At 38.8% G+C, this 23155-nt stretch overlaps 2 protein-coding genes across 7 annotated transcripts in view; one reads left to right on the forward strand and one right to left on the reverse strand.

Moving 5' to 3' along the window:
- Nucleotides 1–249: 249 nt before the first annotated feature.
- Nucleotides 250–11589, reverse strand: prkacba (protein kinase, cAMP-dependent, catalytic, beta a). Of its 3 annotated transcripts, XM_034229832.1 has the most exons (11): nt 11249–11589; nt 8749–8757; nt 7979–8040; nt 7519–7647; nt 5990–6088; nt 5606–5688; nt 5304–5430; nt 4957–5052; nt 4403–4525; nt 4073–4237; nt 250–3640 (listed from the first exon to the last, which is right to left on the reverse strand). In XM_034229832.1, exons 1-11 carry the CDS (start codon nt 11292–11294, stop codon nt 3515–3517), a joined length of 1065 nt encoding a protein of 354 aa, XP_034085723.1. In that variant the 5' UTR covers nt 11295–11589; the 3' UTR covers nt 250–3514. The 3 variants fall into 3 exon arrangements, with proteins under 3 accessions (XP_034085723.1, XP_034085724.1, XP_034085722.1); XM_034229833.1 differs by lacking the exon at nt 8749–8757; XM_034229831.1 differs by lacking the exons at nt 8749–8757; nt 11249–11589 and adding an exon at nt 9559–11207.
- A 2432-nt stretch (nt 11590–14021) lies between these two features.
- The window catches only part of ttll7 (tubulin tyrosine ligase-like family, member 7), a 76976-nt gene continuing 67842 nt past the window's right edge, over nt 14022–23155 (forward strand). For all 4 annotated transcript variants that reach the window (XM_034230009.1, XM_034230012.1, XM_034230010.1 and 1 more), the window contains exons 1-2: nt 14022–14232; nt 22577–22960. In XM_034230009.1, the coding sequence (XP_034085900.1) occupies nt 22936–22960 (25 nt within the window). In that variant the 5' untranslated portion in view covers nt 14022–14232; nt 22577–22935. The remainder of the gene's footprint in view (nt 14233–22576; nt 22961–23155) is intronic.

The raw sequence follows: 23155 nt of genomic DNA on the forward strand, positions 1-23155 counted from the left end.
CTAAATATTGTGTGTTAAAATCTGAATTTATAAAGTAACTAGTAAATGTAATGGAGTCAAAAGTACAACATTTGCTTGCAAAATATAGTGGAGTAGAAGTTTAAATGACTATAAAATGAAAATACTCGGGTAAACTACACGAGTGCCTCACATGTGTATTTAAGTACAGAACTTGAGTAAATGTACTTAGCTACTTTCCAGCATTGCACAAAAAGCAACATTTCTCAGCACATTGATGACAAACTACAGTTTTTTTTCATAAAAAGAATTTATTATAGTGACATATCTTTTGTTACATAAAATCTGCTACAGCAAAGTATATCCCCCTTGCAAACACAAGTAAATATAGGTGGGCAAAACCGTGTCAGCCTTTTAAATGATGTGCACAATATCCCACAAACTAAATACAGACACATTTCAGATTATTGATCCCATACTGGCATGTGTGACTAGCTACAAAGAAGTCATTAACTGATTTCCTTCAGTCAGGAGTGTGAAGTGGTTCAGGGAAAAATGCCATCATTTACATCAAATATGACAAACATTATTACACACATGGGATATAAATGACACATAAGAAGAGCTGTGGATTTCCTACATATGTTTTATGGGAGGATTTATACACAGGCAGTTTGGATTGAAACATGCTGAATTGCCAGTTTTCAAAGTTTTTCCAGATAAAAAATTTCACAAATCCTGCAATTACATTCTGTTCATCCTTCAAACTTGGAAAATAATGTTGGACACCCTTTAATAAAAGGTAATTTCAAGTCAAATAAAGACAAATAATAAAATAAATTAAACTAATAGGCTACAATTTTATATAGGCTTGATTGGCATCAATGTATATTTACTGTGTTAAATATTTTCATTTTATTTTGAATAAGGGCAAATAAAAAAGCATGGTACAAATAAATAATCTATTATATTAACTGTTCATAGCACTTTTCTGAATACAACAGTTGAAGTTCTTATATATTCTGAGAACTTTGGGAGTTTAAATAATTAAAAATATGTTTTAGAATACATCTCTAATTTAAATATAAAATAGCATAATAAACAATTGTGCCTTTAAAATGAAATCAGGGCTAAATAAAAAATCACATCATGTGCTCAATATATGAATAAAAGTTCAGGCATAGTCAATATCAATATACATCAGTACCTTAAAAAAAAGGATTCGGTCACCAAACCTTTTCACATTTGGTTGTCAAAGATTGTTGAACTAGATTAAATTGCATTGTTCATCTACATACACTTGAGCACCATGTCAAATAATGATCAAAGTTTCAGAAGACTTAAGAGATGTTAAATTGAAAGACTGTCAATGATGCATTATTGTTTGCAACAAGATGTGAAATGAAAAACTTTGATTTCCCCTTCAACCCTGAGTGCCCGACCTGCAGGAATGACCTCAACATCGGACCCCCCGAGGACGGCAGAGAACCCCTCTAAAGAATCAGAGGATCGCAGGAGCACTAAGGACTTTTCTGACATCTGGAAGTTTAACAAGTGGACACCTTGGCTTTGTAGGTATTGAACCTTTCACAAACAGATTGTATGATAACCAGTTAAAAACACAAAGTCAACCTGTCACGCAGTGAGGAGTTTGCAGAAAATGAAATACATTCCAGCAGCAAGGAAGGAGCAATGTGTCAGAACTCATGGGAAATGATGAATGGTGCTCATATAGACAAATCCCTCATACAACCTAGATTTGTCTTAAAGGGGGGAAATATGTATTAAATATGTTTAGACAACAACTTAAAAAGGAGTGATTTACAATGAAAAGTTAAAATGTTCTTCAAAAGCCAGACTCTGGACCTTATTCCACATTTCTTTGTATGTTAACGTTCTCTTACTGACCTGACCCAGCCTGAGCAATGTTGCAAGGAAGAATGAGCAAATATTGCTCCATCACAGTGTACAAATTGGTTAAACATGATGCAAAGAGACTACAAGCTATAGTTGAGGTAAGTATATGTTCCAACGAAGTGATGCCCAAGATGAATGAATACTTATATAGGTTATGATATTTCAGTTTTCTGTTAACATTTCATGGTTAATGGTATAGATTTGCTCTAGTGGGATTATGCTGGGGAATATGTCACTCAGATAAACATTGCCTATGCTCCAATGTCACAGGCCATGACACAATTTAAAAAGGTAACAAAACACAAGAAAATAACAACAAAAAGATGGGAAATCTTTCAGGGCACTATACGCTTGTTGTGACACTGCTGTACAAACATAACATGCAAACGTAAAAATACAATTAAAACAAATATGGCAGTAACATAATGTCTTTTGAGTGCTATTTCAAAGCAACATTTTAAAACTAAATTGAAAAGCAACCCAGAATGGACATTTGGGACCAACACTTATTTGCATTTACTACAACATACTCTCAAGAAAATGTTTTACATTTCAGCTATTTAAAGACGCCATGTCCATGCACTTCATACAGTTCTGGCCGTATAAAGGACAGGTGACCTGTTGTGTGGAGTAACTACTCAAATCCCTTCGGTTTTACTCTCTCGTGAAACAAAGTTGTACCTGAAAAATATATCATTCTGTTTCTTTCATATAATACCACTCTATCTAAGATGAAACCAGATACGGATAAAGAAAACCTATAATTGAGTTAAATCAGCGCCGACACGTTTCTGCTCCATAATAACACCTGTCACTCTTAATCCATCTCTTCAAGGATTCAATGCCCGAGTGCTGAAACGTCAAGAAGCCAGCATCAGTGATACTGTTTCTTCAATAAACACTAGTTTCTTTGTTGGAAATGTGGTCATGCTTTAACAACACAAAGTCTTTGAAAATCTTATGTCTCATATATGTATCTTTCTAGATGCACAAATACAAGGATCTAGGTCTTAAGGACACCAGAATGATGAATATTATTATGTGTTGAAGTGTCCGTGATTAATCACAAACAGAACCCTGAATCACACTCAGGTATGTACTGTAACAGATAACAGGCAAACATCTATTTTAGAAATAAATTAAAAAATCCTTCTATTTTCCCAAAGCTTAAATCACAATATGTGCAATACCAGCTAATACAATCAATCAATCAATCAATCAATCAATCAATCAATCAATCAATCAATCAATCACTCTTTGTGCCATTTGAAAAAGGGCATTCAATTATTTTGATTTTTATGTTGCTTTTGAATTAATTATTTGAATTGAATCATTAAGGACGGAGGCTATTCAAAAGTACCAAACGTAAAAAGAGGAAAGCAAAAAGACAGAAGATGAGCACGTGGTCTAGTATTTACTGTATGTGTCGCAGCACGAGAGGTGTCTGCATAATGTGCCTGTGTATAGGTTAGTGCTAACTGCACGCAGGATCATGGCAAGAAGGACCTCATTCAGCTGTGTGGAATGAAGGAACGAGGCATTTGTTTTGAACACGTGACGGCCTCAGTTCCACCTTAACCCTCAGGAGAGTGCAAATATCCCGAAGCACGGGAGCCCTGATGGGACTCCTGCCCACTCACTAGAACTCAGCAAACTCTTTTGCACACTTTTCTGTTTGCGAGACACGAATGTCCTCCTCTTCGTAGTCGTCAAAGTTGCTGGTGTCGCCTGGTCCTCTGCACTTTGGCAAGAAGGGGGCTTCAACCTAAGAATGAAAACAAGAAATTGTTTTTTGATCATTATTTTTACCGAGGTCACACAAGGGCTGTTGTTTATTTACTGTGAATACGATGCAGATGACAGCTTCAAAAAGGTAGGAAGTCACCATGCCGGTAGATCAGAATGAATAATACTTTGGTGCTCAGGGTTTTCCGTTAAATGGAATTGGGGAAGATCTAATAATGTTAAGCATGTTGATACTGACAAAGGGTACTCAATGTCTGATTAAGACCTGTGTATTTGTCAAAACAAACGAGTAAAAGGGATTCAGAGTTTAAATTAGCCTCGGCCTTCAATTTAAGCTTTACGGTTTGTGTACGATTTTTATATGATTGTTTATCATATTTACTAAATAACTAAAGGATGAACAGTAACAGACGTGTCATCAGAAACATGTAATGTCACAATAAAATCATACCTTTCTCTCGTAGATGGCAATCCAGTCTGTTGCGGCGAACCACTTGTGATTTTTGATGTCATTCACACCATTCTTCAGGTTGCCAAATCTCTTTGTCAGGTCGACCTGGAGGAGGTTTCTCAGCAGATCCTTCAGGTCAGAGCTAAAGTGAGAGGGAAATCGTACCTACAGGAGCAAAAATAGCAGGGCACTTTGGATTAACAAGCACAATCTATATAAAACATGTGTGAAAGCCAAAGGCAAGTTGATACTCGTGGTTTCAAGGCAGCGACATAATGACACTATTATATTTAACCTTAAGGCTGTGTGTGTGTGTGTATCTCTGCATACCTTGCCAGACACAATCTTTTCGTAGATCTGGATAGGCTGGTCAGCAAAAAAGGGAGGATAACCAGCAGCCATTTCATAGACGAGAACTCCAAGGGCCCACCAGTCCACAGCTTTGTTGTAGCCCTGGAAGAGTCAGAAACCGAAATAAAAAACCCCCAATATTTTCAAAAGACTGTAGGCTTGGCTCAACCTTAATGTTGACAAACTACCTTGGATAATGACTGATGATGACAGTCAGAAAGGTTTGAGACATACAGAGCAGTCAGGTATTCACAAGGAGAGACCGTTTTTCCGTTGTGTTGGCTCTACACTTAGCTTTAGTTTGTGGGTTTTTACATTCACATCATATGACTAGTGACTGTATCCCTGAAATCGTCAGCCAATTTTAATAAACAAAGTAGTTTGACTTACTTTTGGATTGTATGGCTGATGTTTATGAAGATAAACCATGCATAACACATTTAAAATCTATTGTGCTGGAGTTACTGTTTTATTACTTTCTAAATCTAATGTCATAATATGCATGCAGGCTACATTGGGTATAACCGTTTCACCTTGCTGAGGATGATCTCTGGAGCCAGGTACTCAGGAGTCCCACACAATGTCCAGGTCCTGCCTTTTACTCTTTTGGCAAAGCCAAAGTCTGTGACCTGAACATAGAACAATAAGAGCACGATAAGAAAAGAAACTAAGGACAAAGTTAACATGTACTACATTTACGTCTATCATCAGCACAAGCTCACGCCAGATTTTCAGTTAAAAAAAAAAAATCCAAACCAAAGTTTTAGGTTCATAAACCATTTTTTCCATTCCACCCTTTTACCGGGTACCCTCAAAGTCACAATAAACATTTTCATTCAGTTAATTTTTTTATTTTACAACGTTTACATGAACTGTTTACCTGGATGTACCCATGTTGATCTATGAGCAGGTTTTCAGGCTTCAGGTCTCTGTAGATGAGGTCTAAGGAGTGAAGGTACTCAAAGGTGAGTACTATCTGAGCTGCATAAAATCTTGCATGGTTTTCACTGAAAGAAGGACAGTCAGACAGAAATATATATAAACACAGTTCTCTTCTGAGTGAAGGCGCAAACTCAATCATTTAGAGATATGGTTTTCACAGCTTTGTCCAGCTATTAGTGTCGGATAAAGTGCTCATGCAAAAATAAAAGCATTAATAATAAAAAAATGTGTGCTCTATACCTGAACCTTCCAATACGTCTGAGGTGTGAGAACATCTCACCACCCGGCACGTATTCCATCACCATGTAGAGGTTCGAGTTGTCCTGTTTATTAAAAAGGAGAACACAAACTAAGTCCAGGGCAAAACCACTGCTAACATGTTAAATAATAAGAGTTCTTCACGTAGGTAAATGAAACACTGTAACCCAAATAATAGAACATTATGGGGGTGCCCATTCTGTTAAGGTTGGTGTTCCATCAAATGAAGTTGCCTGGCTATTTGTACTGTAACAGCTTTAGCACTGTGACAGGTGAACACAAAAGGTCTGTTAGATTACTGTTGGATGTCTTGATGAAACAGTGGTAACCATGTAGTTGGTTGCAGGAGGAGGCGTCTGAATGTACCTTGAAAGCGTACTCCAATCTGACGAGGAAGGGGAAAGACACGGCCTGTAGTATTCTCTTCTCATTTAGTGTGTGTTCTATCTGCTTCAACTTCACCACCTAAAGGGAAAACAAGGCACAATATTATAACTAAGTGTATATTAAGCAAAAGACTTTCTAATAATTGAGTGTATTGCATTATGTTCCAGTTCAATCAAAGCAAAATCTAAAGTAATATATATATATATATATATATATATATATATAAATAAAAGAGAGCTACGCCAAATAAAAAAGTTAATAAACACATGTTTTGCTAATTTCCGTCCAAATATGAAGGATTTCTTTTCAATGCATTACATTATCTTGGACAGTCAGTTTCCCTTCATTTCAGTAACATGTACAAAGCAACTTGTACAGACTGAAGACGTAATAAACCAGAGATTCAATTCTATTCTTTTTCAGTTTGACTTTTTACACTGCAAGATGGTTAAAAGTGCAATTTTTCTTTCTATTCACGCATTTGTATTGACAATCTTTGTATCTGGTTGGCGTTTAATCTGAACTCAACCTATCATTAAGGACATTTTTTTCTAGGTTCTTGGTTTAAAAAGACTGTCAGACTCAATCCAGTTTACCTGCATTACCACACACTTATATAACAGCTGGCTAAGACACTTAATGAAATACCTGCTGTATCTCAGGCATGTTTTTCTAATTGAATTTGCATAGTGAAACATCTGAATGGAAAACAATGCCGCCCTGGGATACAATACATTCACGTTTAAAAACCTGTAAATTGCATAGCATACTTTGGGAAATGGTCAGCACCTATGTCAAATGTACACTCCCTCTGAAACTCACTCCCACAACCCATCAGAGACTGCACTGACCTCTCCACCATCAAACAAACGTACAAAGACTCACCTCTTCAAACTGGCTTTTAATGTGTGATTGTTGTTTTATTGCTAGATTTTAATGGGATTTTATATTGAATTGTTGTTCTTTTTTTGTTTTTACTACCTCTGTAAAGCGACTTTGAGCACCTGTAAAAGCGCTTACAAAATAAATGTATTATTATTACATTATTAGTAGTAGCAAGTGGGATAAAAAGTCAAAAAACGGAATAATAAATGTTGGTTATAAAAGTTCCCCATACAAAGTGTGAAGAAGAAAACAGAACAAGAAAGCAGACAGTAGTTCAGCTGGAACAGAAAGTCAGACACATTTATCTTTTAATTCCACTGTGTGAAATTCAAAGAAGCAGTGCACCGCTACATGAGCAGCCCATAGAGGACACACTTACCTCCTCCCACAACTCTCACATCAGTATTTCAAATCGAAACTCTAATGTGAAGCGCCTCTGAGGTTTTCAACGATAACACACTCTTAGTGCATGAGAGGAAGCGTACCATTTCCTTTTACAAGATGCACAGCATTTATGTAGTTCTAAAATTGCATGCAGGAGTTTGCTTTTCACAGACTACCCAGATTTACAACACCAGTCTTTGAGATTGGTGAACAGTTTTTCTTTAAAGAAATACACTTACTTTCTGTTTGTCCAAGATCTTCATGGCGTAGAACTGATTGGATTCTTTATGTTTGACAAGCATAACTCGCCCGAATGAGCCAGTGCCCAGAGTCTTGAACCTATCGAAGTCATCCAGGCCAGTTGTGCTCTGTGGAAAGATTATCAGTCAAAGTGAAGACAGAAACATTGTGATTTGAATGCTTCCTTTTTTGCTTATCAGTTTAGTGTAATTGCCTCTCTAATCGATTCAACTAGAACAACATTTTGCCTCCGTGAAGCTCAGAGTAAAAACACAAGATGAATGGAGATGTTGTAATCAGTAAGCATTTCAGTCAACAACATTTAAGGCAGGAAGTGGTTAAACAAAGTGTCTATGTGTCATATTTGTGTTCACTCATGGAAAATAGTTGAGTCCAGTGAGTTAAGTGAAATTAAAGTTTGAATTCTGTAAAGAAAATGATTCACAGGGAACAACTTACCTGTGGTGGACACTCCCATGTTCTTAAAAAATCTTCTTTGGCTTTAGCTAAGAACTCTTTCACTGTAAAAAGAGACACCAGTGTGACTTATCAACAAGTATTTGGTTTTCACAGAAGTTCAGTTAACATTTTAAGGGGAAAAAACAAACTGGGGCAGTTTACCGTGTTTGGGAAAATAAACAAAGGCAGGTCATATTTTCAGGGAAACAAAGGCATTTTAAGGTCAGGCAAATGTCAAGTAGGGGATGCAGGACTTTACTTAAAAAAACTGGCACAAAATCAAATCTCCTTAAAAAAAGACTTAAAACGACACGTAGGATATTCTAATTCTTAAAGCGATGCAAAGAGCTTTTTTTGTGGACTTTACAGAAATGGCCAATTCGTAGACAAGCTATTCTGCATCCCTTTCAGGAGAAGGTGGAAGTAAAGTGGGGAAGGCAGTAATACTGGCAGAGAACAAAATACAAAACACAACTGAGGCCACAGTGCAGGCAGTAGAAAGAGTGCATTGTGAAAGTCACAGCAGACATGAGATGTCCAAAGTCACAGAAGGTATCTAATGTCAAGTTGGTGTTGCACTTGGTACGAAGTTGCTGATTTAAACAATACCTGGCATTGAAGGACTATGTGGAAGCTGTATGTTAACCGGCTACCCAAATGACCTCAATCTTTGTAATATTAAGATGAAGGAGAATACTAGCCTGGTAGGCCAAAACTGCTGAAAGACTATCCTCTGTGACTAAGGATCGCTCATGGAATAATTAGCATACCAAAAGTCTCTACAGTTCACCAAGGAGTTTGCAGGAACATTCACCCACATGGATGGAAATGATGGAGAAGAGAAAGAGAGGAAGACACATTTATGAAGAGCTTAAAACAAGAACATTTGAGATTCAAGTGGTTTAAATGAAACACACAACAAAATGACACTGAAGAAGACAATTAACACCTGAATACAATATTCTACATTGTAACAACACCACTATTTGGGTTGGAAAACTTCTATAAAAGTCTATCACTAAACATGAAGAAAATGGCTAAAACTAAGTCATAGAGTTTGAAATCTTATCAATTACATCAGGTATTCCTCAATATGTGCACCTCATTTTCTCTTTTAAGTTTCTCTTTCTTGGAGAGGTTTCTCACTACCCTACACTAGTAACACCACACATCTGTCACAAAGACTATAACAAAACAGTGATTGAAAGGACATTGCAATAAGCACACGTAAAACACATTTTAAACAGCACACAAAGATGATGCAAGCGACTGAAGCACCACAAATGGCTTCCCCTACAAAGCTGCTTAATACGGATGTCTCTGGTGAGTCAGGAATGTGTGCCTAAAGAACCAACAGACCAACCATGTATATTACAAATAAAAACGACTTAATCAAATGTAAACCAATTAACAGACCTGAATAGTTTAAACTCAAACACCAATTGGGTTATTATATGCGCTTCATCAAAATAGTTTTCCGACATACGAGAACTAGGAAAGCAAGCCGAGACTTGCCTTGCTTGAAGCTGCAGATCGTGGCAAACACATTTCTCTGTGTAAAAGCAACACATCACACTTACTGAACTTATCCCACATGATGGTGAACTCAGAGATATGAGGCACCTCACTCTCTAGTCCTTTTTGCTCTTGGCTACTCTTACGACATCTATGGAAAAGGCGGCTTGCGAAGGATTGGTCCTTTCCCTGGGCCATTTGAGACAAATTCCCTGAGGTGCACGGCACGAAAAGGCTCACAGGCAAAGACAACTTTTCACCCTGAAGACCAACGAGTGATACGAACTTCCTGTATGCAGCCGAGCGCACTGCAATGCTTGGCTAACCACATAAAGTCGAGCTTCCTGTTCGAGTACTCTGCTTCAGTTTCAGCGGACAACTGTATGTCTACTCTTTTACATGGTGTGGAAAACTCTCTCCAATGTGACGCTGCTTTGACAAAGGTATACAAAGGAAGCGAAGCAGCACACAGGCCAGCCTCCTAAGGTTATGTCAGAAAAATCACACAGCTGTGGTGCATTCAGAGTGCTGATAAGGAACAGTAGACCTGTAACACCCACTGACTAACTTAGAGGGAAGTTACCTCAAGGTTATCCTGCTCTCTGGTGGTAAACTTTAACAATGCAGTGCTTCAAAGAGCTCTGTCCTGTGCTTAAAAGTCAACCTTATGAACAAACCCTCACCTAGAAAAAAAAGTTGTTTTCCAGAAATGTGGGTCTGTTTTGTACTGACATCGGGGTGGGCTCCTCTGGATAATACTTACATTGTAAACAATGTGTTTTTATAGCTTGTTGTTTGCATCACAATGTTATTGTACACAACCCTCAGCCCCTCCCTACATAAACTACAGGTGGCTTGAGGCTGTAAAACTTCTGGACTAATGCCAATCAGAAAGCAGGCCAAGATCAGAGCTCCAGACAGACAGTTTAGTGGATTAGTTTGGTCCTTACTGGCAAATGCTCACTAGACACAACAGAGTGCCCTCCGGTTTCTGCTTTCAAATGATTGATGGAGCACTTCAGATTGCAAAATTGATATTAGACAGGTGTAATTTGACTAGGACGGGCGACCTTTCCTCTATGTTATAGCATCAACAAAACAAGTTAATGTCACTGTAAGAAAGCAGAAATGGAAGCATAACAATGTAATTTACAGTTAACTTGTTGGTTAAATAGAAAATGTTTTAAGCCATTGTGTAGGTCCTAACCAAAAAACACTTGTTTAACAGTAACATTAATAGCCCATTTTAAACACATTAAGCAGCCAACTTGTCTGCCAGTCGTTATACTTGGCATTGACTAGGCCTTATATGTAGCTTAAGTAGAAACCAATGTTTGCTGATGTTATCATGCTCCAGGAAGCTGAAAAAACCACTTTGGAATTTAAACATGGTGCTTTGATAACTTCAGTTGTACAGAGTGAACAATAAGAATATCTTTCATTTCGTTGATTCAATTATTTGTATCTGCATGTGGGAAACCTTCAACAGGATTATTAGGAGGACCTCACTGTCTGCTCGAATGTCACTTTCATGAACTAGGTAGCTGTATCTTCTGTGGCACCAGGTGGAATAAGCAAACAGACACCATTACGAGGGAGCTAACACACCTTGTAGAGTACCATACCAAAGATGGTTATTCTCTGCAGCCCATGTTACTGTACTGACTGCTAACACTGGACACTGCTAAAGGCTCCCTGACTTCATGATAAGGTTAGATGGCTAACAGGCTAGCTGGATGGCTTTCAGGGACTCACCGCTTTCTTGCTCGTTGCCTTTCTTGGCAGTTGCTGCGTTTCCCATCGTCGGAAGACAGGGCGATGCACAGCTGTCTAGGAGCGATGATGGTGGCCGTTAGCTAACAGGGTCCTCCGTTAGCTAGCTAACAAATATCAGCTTGTGCTAGCGGGTTGGCTAACAACAACATTAATGTCTTCTCCTTGTGGACCGAACCTCGACGTGCTTTGCTAACCGCCCAGATGATCGTTATTTACAATGTCCTTTGAGGTTCAAGTATTCCTCCGCTGGAATGAAAACATGATCCAGATTACAGACTTTTCACCTCTGCCTGCTGTCGTCTTGTGCTGCGTTCACGTCATATGGGAATACCCACAGAACCGAATTAATGGATGAAACGCAGCTTTCAAGGGCCGGTTGGAAATCATATACTCACGTTTACTGTATGACCAGTGATCAATCGGTGGCTACAATATAAAGTATATTGATATTTGGATTTTAGATTGTTAAGATTTTTATTCAGTTTTTAGTTTTTAGTTTTTATTCCACTCATGGCAATTATTATAAAACAAAACTAGTATACTTTGTAAGCTTTTTTTTTTTAATGGAAAGGAGCAGGGAGAAGAAAGTCTTATTTTACCTGCCCCTTACTTATTATGAGCAGTGTAAGAGGTGCACTGCATACTGTATACAATTGTAGATGGACATTGTGGCCATCACATGCAAGGAAGTCACGACTTTCACGATATTTTTGAGTTGTTTGGTCATTTAAAAATATCTTTCATCATTAAAGTTTTCTGACAGGCCATGGATGAATGCAGCTTTGAAATACCACCACTCATAAAGTTATTTCGTTCATTCATTCCATTGTTAATTTCCAAAATAACAAAACCACCCTCCCAGTATCTACCTTATTAGAAATATCCCGTTTAATCCTACAGTTAGGAATTGGCATCGAACAATTGAGTGATGAACATCTTGCAAGTTATGGTTTATGGCATTTCCCACACGTCTTGAATGCAGCATTTTTGACAGAACGGTTACAAACAACTTTGCGCACACAGGAAGTGATGTAATCCTCAGAGTCAAGTGCTTTTGGAAGAAAACATGCAGACCAGAGCCTCTGATGCAGACCATTGACACCGCGCAGTTATGCGGGTGGATTCGAGGACACAAAAGAAAAAACATTAAAAAGTGTATCCTTGTGGTGAGAGGCATTAGCAGTCACTAGGAACTTTTTAATTCTTCATTTTAAGTTAAATAGTAAGTGACTACATGTTCATCTTACCAAAATAAACAAAGGTCAACTCTATACAGTCTTATTGAAACTGACTTATACATGTTTTGTGCACACATGCACTGTCAAATGCAAAATGTCAAAAATGACAAACACACAAGTTCGTTGAGTCAGGATGCCCATATCCTAAAATATTCATTGTCTTTGAGTGATCAAATAAATAAATTAATATATATATATATATATATATATATAATATTAAAACCGTATATAAAGTATGTCTCTGCACATCTGATATACCCCTGTCTCTTTTTTATCGTTTGATTTGTATACTATTTATCTATTTAGTACGGTGGCCCTGAAGTGCAAGACACCACAGCATTTCACAAAACACAACAGCATTTCACAAAACGTGTTTTGTGAAATGCTGTCGTGTTTTGTGAAATGCTGTCGTGTTTTGTGAAATGCTGTGGTGTCTTGCACTTCAGGGCCACCGTAATTTAGCCTCCTGTATCCGTATTATGCATCTTATGTAAGCTATCATTTTAAATAATACATTTTCAACTTCCGTTTATTATTTACTTAAGCTTCAATGCTGCTCAAATTGTGACGAATTGCCAATACATCTAAAACTTTAAGAAATGCAGACTTCTTTTAAATCCAAGACCGTTTGTGCCATAGCTTTAAATTATAAATAACTTTTTAACTTGTGTGTTTTTCCTGTTTTTTATGCCCGTGTCTTTTTACAGTATGAAGGACTTGCTGTATAAAGTCTGCTAAATATATATATTGTTGCATCGATTCAGTTGTCTTGTGTCTTATCTGTCGGAGAGAAATAATTATTTATACTATTGTATTTTATTTTTATTACCATACCTTTTACCTCCTTGTGTCTCTTAACCTGTTAACATTTTATTTTGCTGCACGTACCTGTAAAGTTTTTAACATATAATCTGAGGGGAATTTCTTGTTGTTTATTTTGAATTTGTGATGTGTGCCATTTTGAAAAGCACTTTGAGCTGCATGTGTTGTATGAAAAGTGCTATATAAAGCTTTATTATAATTATTATTAAATAAAATAAATGTGTCTTATCTTGCTTAGAAAAATAAATAAAACATCTGAAAATATAAGTAGGAAAGCAAGAATCCGACACAGTTTGAGGAATATGTATGCGTTATTACATCGAACAGGTAACAGTGGCACCTTATGACCTCTGAGCAGGACGCACCCATAATCCGCAGGGTTGTTTTTTAGCACCATGGTCAGCGACACGGTTGCTAGGTAGCTTCCCTGTGTTTGCATCAGCTAGTTGTGGCAGACGAGCTGCATCGACACCTGACCCAAAAGTGTACGAAATATTCCTTGCGGCTTTGGTAAGCCTTTTCGTGCCCCTTACAGCTAGTTACGAGTTGAATATAATATGTGCTGATTTTTCTTGTACGTTTTACAGTACCCCAAACGTCATGCTATTACCAAATTGAGAATGCAAACTTCAGCACTTCAATCAGCCACCCCCTCTCTTAGGGAACGAATGGTTTAGCCCATGGACTCGCTCCAGCACACAAGAGGACTACAAGATACTGATTTTTTTTGTCTGTCAACCAACGTCAGTTTTCAGTAGTAACACAACATAAACACTGCCATATTGTTTATTATACACTCAGGACAGTGCTGTTTCTTTAAAAGAGGCCCCAGTGTCGCACTTAACGGCGGCTGTGTCGGTTGGATGTGACCAGCAGGGAGCTGCACAGCCTGGAATAAATAAGGTAACGTTAACGGGCTACTTCGCGTTCCCCTCTCCATCCTTTGCTAGGTAGTGCGGCTAAGCTAACTGTAGAGTAGCCCAGGGTCATCATGTTCCTTCTGAATCATTACACTGCATCTCATTCAGGAGTGTTTATTTCATTTCGATGTTACATTAACTGAAAAGGCCCTCGTTCACTGTGCAGTTAAACGTTAACGTTGCGGTAACGCTGCATTTGAAAGCAACATTGCCAGATTGCTTCCTTGTGTGATCCTTCCACCTGACTTACAGTACACTAGTGGCTAGACGAACGTGTGCTAACGCTTGCTAGCAACTTATTGCATACACCTGCTTACGTTTTGTGACATTACATTTTGTTAAGCAACAACAATATCCCGAAATATCTTGATATCCAAGATATAACATGCGTGTTTAAGAAATACATCTTGCACCAATCTTAAAATACAGACAATATTTATTAAAGGGTATGGCCTACTATCCTCACAGTGGTCTGGGACATACCATATTGCTTGCTTTGCTGTGACAAGCATATGTCCTCTCGCTGCTTAGCTTCTTAGCTCAGGCTAGCTTTGCATATGTCTTGGTATGCAATACTTTAGCTGGCGTTTAGCTGTGGATGCTCAGATACTGGTTAATTACACGAGGGAGGTTGTTTGAAGAGCCGTTTGATTTAGAGGTCTGTTTGTAATATTGTGTGCCACTTAGAAACCACATGCTGATAAAGCACCCTAGAGATGACCAATTCCTAAAGAGCAAGGGGATTACATAATAATAACAGCCTAACATATGCTAGAGGTATGGATGGCATCATGCGTCCTGGACCTATTCTAATAGATAAGGCTAATAAGAAGGATATGATATTTACAATATTTTATTTTCATTCAGGCTACATTACGCATTCTGCAATTGTTATTAAAGTTAAAGTTACTACAGGATTGTAGTGCTTATTCCAGCACAGCACCTACAGCATCAGAGCCAGTTGGTTTTTATTTGATTTTTTATTGAGGTTGGTTCGATTTCGATTTATTATCTTTGATCGTTATAATAATAATGATAATACATACAAAAACAAACCAAATGGCCTACATGTTGTAGGTGCACTGCTGCAAACAGCACAAAAAACAAAGACTCAACTCAATTCAAAGACAGATTCATTTAGACAGGTTTACATTTTTGAATGACATGCCAAATGCACAACAGTTCATTTAATGTTTGTGTCAGCAGCTGGTTTGTTTGACCTGGTAGGCTTTGCTTGACAGGGGCATTATCTTTTATCTGGCAATGATCACACTAGCTTAATGTAGGTATACATTTAAACCAAGGTGTTTGATCAACATTTGAAACCCTTTTTATATGTGTTGTTGCACTGTATACATTTCAAGCATACTTGGTTATAACAATGCATTGCTTTAAAACAAAATTCCTATTGCAACCGTAAGTTATTTGCCCCTCTTTGTCTTACAGAAAACAAGTTCAGGCAAGATTGTAATGAATATAAATTATACAAAAAAGTGGAATTTTTCAATGGGACATTTTACCAGTATCACTTTAGATTAGCATTCTGTTGTTTGCTGGTGTATTTCAGTATCCCGTGGGCTGACATCTCCCACACTAGCTCCTACTCATATCTGGGAAAAGGCAGGAAGCCAGAGATGGGTCAGTGGTTGGAGCTAAGTTTAGATCCACTGGCAATTCTACACCAGCTACTTTCCTGTGAGAGTAATCCGCAAACTCAGCTCTCATTTTTCACTGGAAGACAAAGTGGTTGTAGCTGAATAGATAATGAAAGGAAATAGTTTCTTGTAAAACATACTGCATTTTTGTGAACATTGGCATTGTGTCTTTAGAGTGTAAGAAAAATGTATAGTCAAAAGGATTTGTACTATTTTTAAAACAAAAGCTCTATTTTCTACTTGACACATATTTTGTTTACATTTGCTTTTCAAGGATGTGTAATAGTGCACCATGTCTTCTTCCTAGCTAGTGTCTTTGTCCGTTTAAATGGTGTTACATACCCTGAGGTCCCTGCACTGCTATACTATAGTGGCAAGACTGGCGCATACTGCATGTACAGAAAATAACTTGTGTCTGTAAATCATGCTGACATAAGGCTAAGTGGTGGTTCCCCAAGCCTTTTTGTATTGATTCTGTATATGACGACTGCTTTCGAGATGTAGTTTCATGTTAGGCAGGGAGAACATAAAACAAACCCTCCAGGGAAGTACTGCTGCCTGTTGAAGGGACTTGTGTAATAGGTGTGACACCGCTTGTCATAAATAAACAGTCTGCTGTTTTGGTAAAGCTTTCTTCCTTGGCACGCTTATTGTAAAGCTATTTTTGCTGTCCTTCTGAAGTTGCTTTTGATATAAAAGGTAGTACCATTGTCTTAAGATAGAGGAATATGATAACAGTGAATATCTAGGAAGAGTTTTGCAATACTTGACTTCTGTATATTAGTTTAAAAAAATCTTTGTGATGTAGTTTAAATTCTGCAGGCCAAATAAATATATATGAGAAGGGTGGCGTACAGTAATGAGACACATGTATTAACAACTTGTGCTGGATAATTCGACAGACATGCATAACAACACCCTAAAAGACAGACAGGCTTTTGTCATGCCTTTAGGGCTTGTGAGGCAGAAAGTGATGCAGATGAGCAGCATGAAAAGCTGACTCTCTACAATGAGGCCTTTCTGTGTTGTGTGTGGCAAAGGGGAAGTGCATGAGATCAGCATCATTAGGAGCTGGGCCTATTCAGCTCTTCTCTGCTGTTGTGGCGCTTTGGCTCACTCTGTTGGAGAATAAACGTCACTGCACCGGAGGATTAGCAGTAGATACAGTGCTTAGTGGAAGGGATTTAGTAAAAATGTAATACTACACTGAAGGATTATTAATGATGATGCTAGCAGCAAAAATATATTTGAATTAAATTCTTTCAAAGTGTATTTTTCTTTTGAGTTTGTTTTAATGTTGTATTCCCTTAAATCTTGTAAAAAGTGACTTAAAGGTTTATACAGGGTGTCCGTGGGGTCTTAAAAAGTATTAAAAGTTGATAAATCAATTTAGCGAAAATTAATGCTATTAAAAAGTATTAAACGGCTTTTTCCAAGGTATTACATTTTGTAGCTTGTTTTCAATAAGTATATAAATTGTCCAAAGAGGTTGTATTCTACAGTTTGCCTGAATGTAATCATTGCGTAGATGTGTAGTGAGATTCTGTGTAGTTTATTTCTGGCATCCCGTTAGATTTGACGTCATCTCAACAGGACATCGCGCGCTCACTGCTTGATAGCGCGCGAAGGTCCGTTTACGCCGGTTGTTAAACAACATCGTTATGGGGAAATGGAAGTTTGCGTCCAAACGGTTGGAAGATAAGGAGGAAGGACAATCAATACTGAATATAGTCAATGTGAGATAAAGTGTGTCGCCAATGTAACCGGTTAAAACTCAAAGTGGCGATGAGGTCTTAAAATGTATGGAAAGGGTCTTAAAAAAGGTCTTACATTTGACTTCAGGATTCCTGCATGTACCCTGTTATAGACACTTTTAATAGGGGGGCAAACAACAGCAGCTACTGTAGCACATGCTTTTGCATAAAAAACTATATACTTAACACGAAAGTGACAAAATACAATTATTTTAATCTAAAGGATTGTCTCTATTTAATATATATTTTCTATTTTATGAACGGGAAGTACAATTAGTGCAGTGATAGGAGACTAATGGCATGCAACAACATTCACCCAGCTCATTTGACATCTGTGGCATTACAACAGGATGTCCTGCTGAAATGCTTCTATCAGTCAGTGACAAACTAGTCTGTTGTCCGATTGTACTGAATTCTCACTTCTATTATGTGAATGCATGTAAAAGGCTCTCTTGCAGCTAATAACTACCACCAAGAGGAATGAGCAAAACAGGACAGAGCCTCCCTCTGCTGGGTCCTTTGTATTGGCTACCAAAGGGGCTCAACTGTGACCTTATATGGCAGTCAGGCAAACAAGCCTAGATAGGAATCTATGTTGACATTTCACTCTACGAACTGCAATGAATTCATTTTTTTCGCATTACCAGAGTGTATCTTTGAAAACTACATTTCTATTTGCAAAATGTGCTTGTCTCTCAGTTATTTTCGAAGCTTCATTTTTGGCCATGGTGGTACATTAAATTGTAGCATTTAAGATTTGAAACAATGTGGTTAACATCAACAATAATTCTTAGTGACATAATAGGAGATAATACAAATAATGTTCCAGTATGTCTACTTTTGTTGACAATACTGATGTTGAAAAAGAAACAAAAAAGAAGATAACATCTAAATTCTGAGGATTCATAATCTGGCATTTTGCTAAATAATTAGGATTAACATTAGTCAAAGTCAACTTTAATGTCAATTTTTCTGTGTGTTTGTACAGACAGAGAGATCGAAATAACGTTTCCAGCAATCCGGAATACAACATAGAATAATACAAATATGTATAAATATGTATATCCTCTATATATGCTGTACAATCAACATACTGTATACACATATGCACACATTAATAATAATAATAATAATAGATTTAATTTATTAACGCTTTTACAGGTGCTCACAGACGCTTTACAGATATAGTGAAGAGAAAAGAAAAGAAAGGAACAACAAATAAATATATAGTTAAAGTTAAAGTCAAATAATACAAAAACAATCACACATTAAAAGCCAGATTGAAGAGGTGAGTTTTTGTGAGTTTTGGTGAGGTGGTGAGGTCAGTGCAGTCTCTGATGGGTTAAAACACAACAATCAATATATACAAAATAACAAAATAGCAGTCACTTCAATATGTTAGGGAATGTACATAGTGCAAGATTGTCCATAGCAGCGTACAAAAGTGTCTGGTGCTGGAATTGAGTACTACATTGCAGCCCTGTTATGAGGATTGTGTGTATTTTTCAAAGATAACTTGAATTAAGTGTAAAGTCATATGTTTGTTTTGAGTTCAGTGGCATTATATGTCCCTGTCAGACCCCCCCCCTTGTTCCGGTGGGATTACATGACAGTGAGGTCCAGTGCTCCTTTTGCGACAGTGCTTCCTGCCTCCTGTACACAGAGCCAGCACACCACTGGGATGTGGGGGCAGGTTGTCAACAACACAGCCTGCCTCACTTTATCACCCTGATTCTTTGTTGTTGCTCTCCCCCTCTGCGCTGATCTCATTCCAGTCTCTGTCCTCCCCCGGATCAATGTCTCGTGCTTACCACAGGCAGACCCAGAGGCTGACAGTGAAGACCACTGTGTGATCAAGTCATGCGATTGGATTGTTTCCCCGTTCCAATTTCTTCAGTGGATGCTGATCGAATCGATAGGGTTGCTTTTTAAGTTAGCCTGTATATCTGTACATGTGTACGTATGGGTAAGTAAGTAAAACATTTGAAAATAGGAAATGTGCTTTTCAGTTTTCTCACCACTAGAGGCTACTGTTGATCTCTGTATGAAAGGCAGAAGTGGCAACATAAGCAATGCTGTGCATGTAGCCTAACTGGTGTATGGGATTATTAGTTTATTCAGTTAAACTGCAAAGTAAAGTTAAAGATATAACTGTTATATATTTTCCCTTCTTGTATTTTAACTTTAAGAACTATTAAACTAATAATAATAAAGGAAAAATCAAAGCAGGCTAACATACTATACAGTGGGGCAACAAAGTATTTAGTCAGCCACCAATTGTGCAAGTTCTCCCACTTAAAAAGACGAGAGAGGCCTGTAATTTTCATCCTAGGTACTCTTCAACTATGAGAGACAGAATGGGGGGAAAGAATCCAGGAAATCACATTGTAGGATTTTTAATGAATGAATTGGTAAATTCCTCGGTAAAATAAGTATTTGGTCACCTACAAACAAACAAGATTTCTGGCTCTCACAGACCTGTAACTTCTTCTTTAAGAGCCTCCTCTGTCCTCCACTCGTTAACTGTATTAATGGCACCTAGTCAATGACCTGCAGAGAGCTGGGACCAAAGTAACAAAGGCTACCATCAGTAACACACTACGCCGCCAGGGACTCAAATCCTGCAGTGCCAGACGTGTCCCCCTGCTTAAGCCAGTACATGTCCAGGCCCGTCTGAAGTTTGCTAGAGAGCATTTAGATGATCCAGAAGAGGATTGGGAGAATGTCATATGGTCAGATGAAACCAAAATAGAACTTTTTGGTAAAAACTCAACTAGACGTGTTTGAAGGAGAAAGAATGCTGAGTTGCATCCAAAGAACACCATACCCACTGTGAAACATGGGGGTGGAAACATCATGCTTTGGGGGGCTGTTTTTCTGCAAAGGGACCAGGACGACTGATCCGTGTAAAGGAAAGAATGAATGGGGCCATGTATCGTGAGATTTTGAGTGACAACCTCCTTCCATCAGCAAGGGCATTGAAGATGAAACGTGGCTGGGTCTTTCAGCATGACAATGATCCCAAACACACCGCCCGGACAACGAAGGAGTGGCTTCGTAAGAAGCATTTCAAGGTCCTGGAGTGGCCTAGCCAGTCTCCAGATCTCAACCCCATAGAAAATCTTTGGAGGGAGTTGAAAGTCTGTGTTGCCCAGCGACAGCCCCAAAACATCACTGCTCTAGAGGAGATCTGCATGGAGGAATGGGCCAACATACCAGCAACAGTGTGTGAAAACCTTGTGAAGACTTACAGAGAACGTTTAACCTCTGTCATTGCCAACAAAGGGTATATAACAAAGTATTGAGATTAACTTTTGTTATTGACCAAATACTTATTTTCCATCATAATTTGCAAATAAATTCTTTAAAAATCAGAGAATATGATTTTCTGGATTTTTTTCTCTTCTCATTTTGTCTCTCATAGGTTTTCATCCGAGGTGTACCTAGGATGAAAATTACAGGCCTCTCTCATCTTTTTAAGTGGGAGAACTTGTACAATTGGTGGCTGACTAAATACTTTTTTGCCCCACTGTACTTGTTTCTCTTTTAACCCTCTCACAACACTTCAGATTAGTCCTCCAGTTGTTGTGGGCCTAATCCACTTGCATTGATAATTTCGCCTCAAATTGAGCAGCTACTTGCACTATGTGACTTTAAAGGATCATAAGCAGCTGGAATTGTTCCAAGCATGCTTTATGTGTATGGATTCACTGTACAGACTCACAGAGATTCATACCCTGTGGGCAGTTTGAAGTCTCTGGGCCACCTGAATGCTGCTTTGTCTTAGTTAATTTGAAGAATTTGAAGCACCTGGACATGAGACCACAGGGACAACACGATAACCCGCAAACATAGTCCCTCACTTGTTTTGAGGCAACATTGCTAATAACCATGAGTCACTATGTTGCCCCTACCAGCAATAAACGATGTGACAGGGCATTTCATGCAATGGTTGATTACCCCCAAAAGTGGTTAGACCACACACTCTCTGACTGCAGCCTAACAATAATAGAATTTGGCTGTTGACTGGTGTTAATTTCCCACACCACTTCATAGCCTGAAGCATCCTTTTAACAAACCACTGTAAAGACGCCATCTGTTTGAATGAAGTGACCTCTCAGCCATACAATGAATCCAAGCTGGCACCAGCATCACACACAGTGAGATTCTGCAAACCCTTCACCTGACAACCACATTAATATTTCACAATTGTTCCACGGAATACCAATTAGTCCAGTGAACGTCACACGGCTTTGGATTATTTCATTAGCAGTACTGTGGTGTCAGAGCTGTACAGAGCTCTCACTGAACTGTTACGCTGGGTGTCAGGCTGACTGATGTAGCCTGTGATAGGCCTGCTAGCGGCTGCTGCGTTACATCAAAAGCATGTCCAATGCACTTCAGTCAGCCGGTGAGAATATACACACAGATCCTTAGTGTGCACTGTACTTGTAGAGGAAACTTCTGTGTAGCTATGCAGTGGGAGTCACCGACTCAGGAAGGAGACACGGTAGGAGCAGTAGCTTTGATGTCAAACACTGGTGGTTTATTTGGAGTTAACGGCCGGAGGATTCACATCACAAGTCCAAGAGTCAGAGGTTCTGACTTCACGGTAGAGTTGCCACGTCAATTCTGAAGAACTCTACCCCAGACCCATGTATTTAGCTAGTTCAGAGAGCATCATCAACATGCTGCATAACAAGATAGAATCATAACACCTCTATCAGCTGACGCCAACAGGCAGGAACAGGGAGACAAAACACTGAGAGCACAGCAGCCAAGGTTACAGGTGCCTGTGCTCAGTCAGGACAGTTTGAACTGATACACTGGGTCAAAGTTATGGGCCTTGGAAAATATTCCACAACAGTACTCACCCCCTGAGTTTAATACTACCATCTTTTTTCCTTCTCTTCCACAGGCATTCCTATCCATCCCTCTGTCCATCCCCTCCCTCCCTCCCTCTCTCCTCTTGGGGCTGTATAGACCCTTGAGAGTCCTCCCCCTCCCACTCTTCCCCACCACTGCTACCCCCTTTCTTACTCCCCTGCCCTCTGAGACTTTGCTGCTGCCCTTTATGTTGCTGAGAGCGCCAGGGAGATGCTCAGATTATCCATTGGGCCATCTCGCACAACATCGTCGGTAGCCCAAGACAGTGAAGACTAACAACAGAGAGTGTGACAGAGCCCTTGGAGGGGCTGCGAGTACCCTGTGAGGCCCACCCGCACACCAAGCCTGGCTGAAAGCTCGGCTTGCCCCCTCATTCCTCCAGACTCTGAGATGCCCTCTCCTCCCAATGAAGGAGGTGAGTAAGAGAGGTCCAACTCTCTCAGGACTCACACAGTTATTCTGTTAGATGGTTACATGTTTTCTGCACACACACCTGACCACCTGCTCATTTACCTACCTGCCTGCCATCATCATCATACTATAGTATTCCCCCATGCATATAAACTACACACACACACAAGATTATGATAAAACGATCATGATACATGCA

This window comes from Gymnodraco acuticeps, unplaced genomic scaffold, assembly GCF_902827175.1.
Source record: "Gymnodraco acuticeps unplaced genomic scaffold, fGymAcu1.1, whole genome shotgun sequence".
In the NCBI taxonomy this organism is placed as follows: Eukaryota; Metazoa; Chordata; class Actinopteri; order Perciformes; family Bathydraconidae; genus Gymnodraco; species Gymnodraco acuticeps.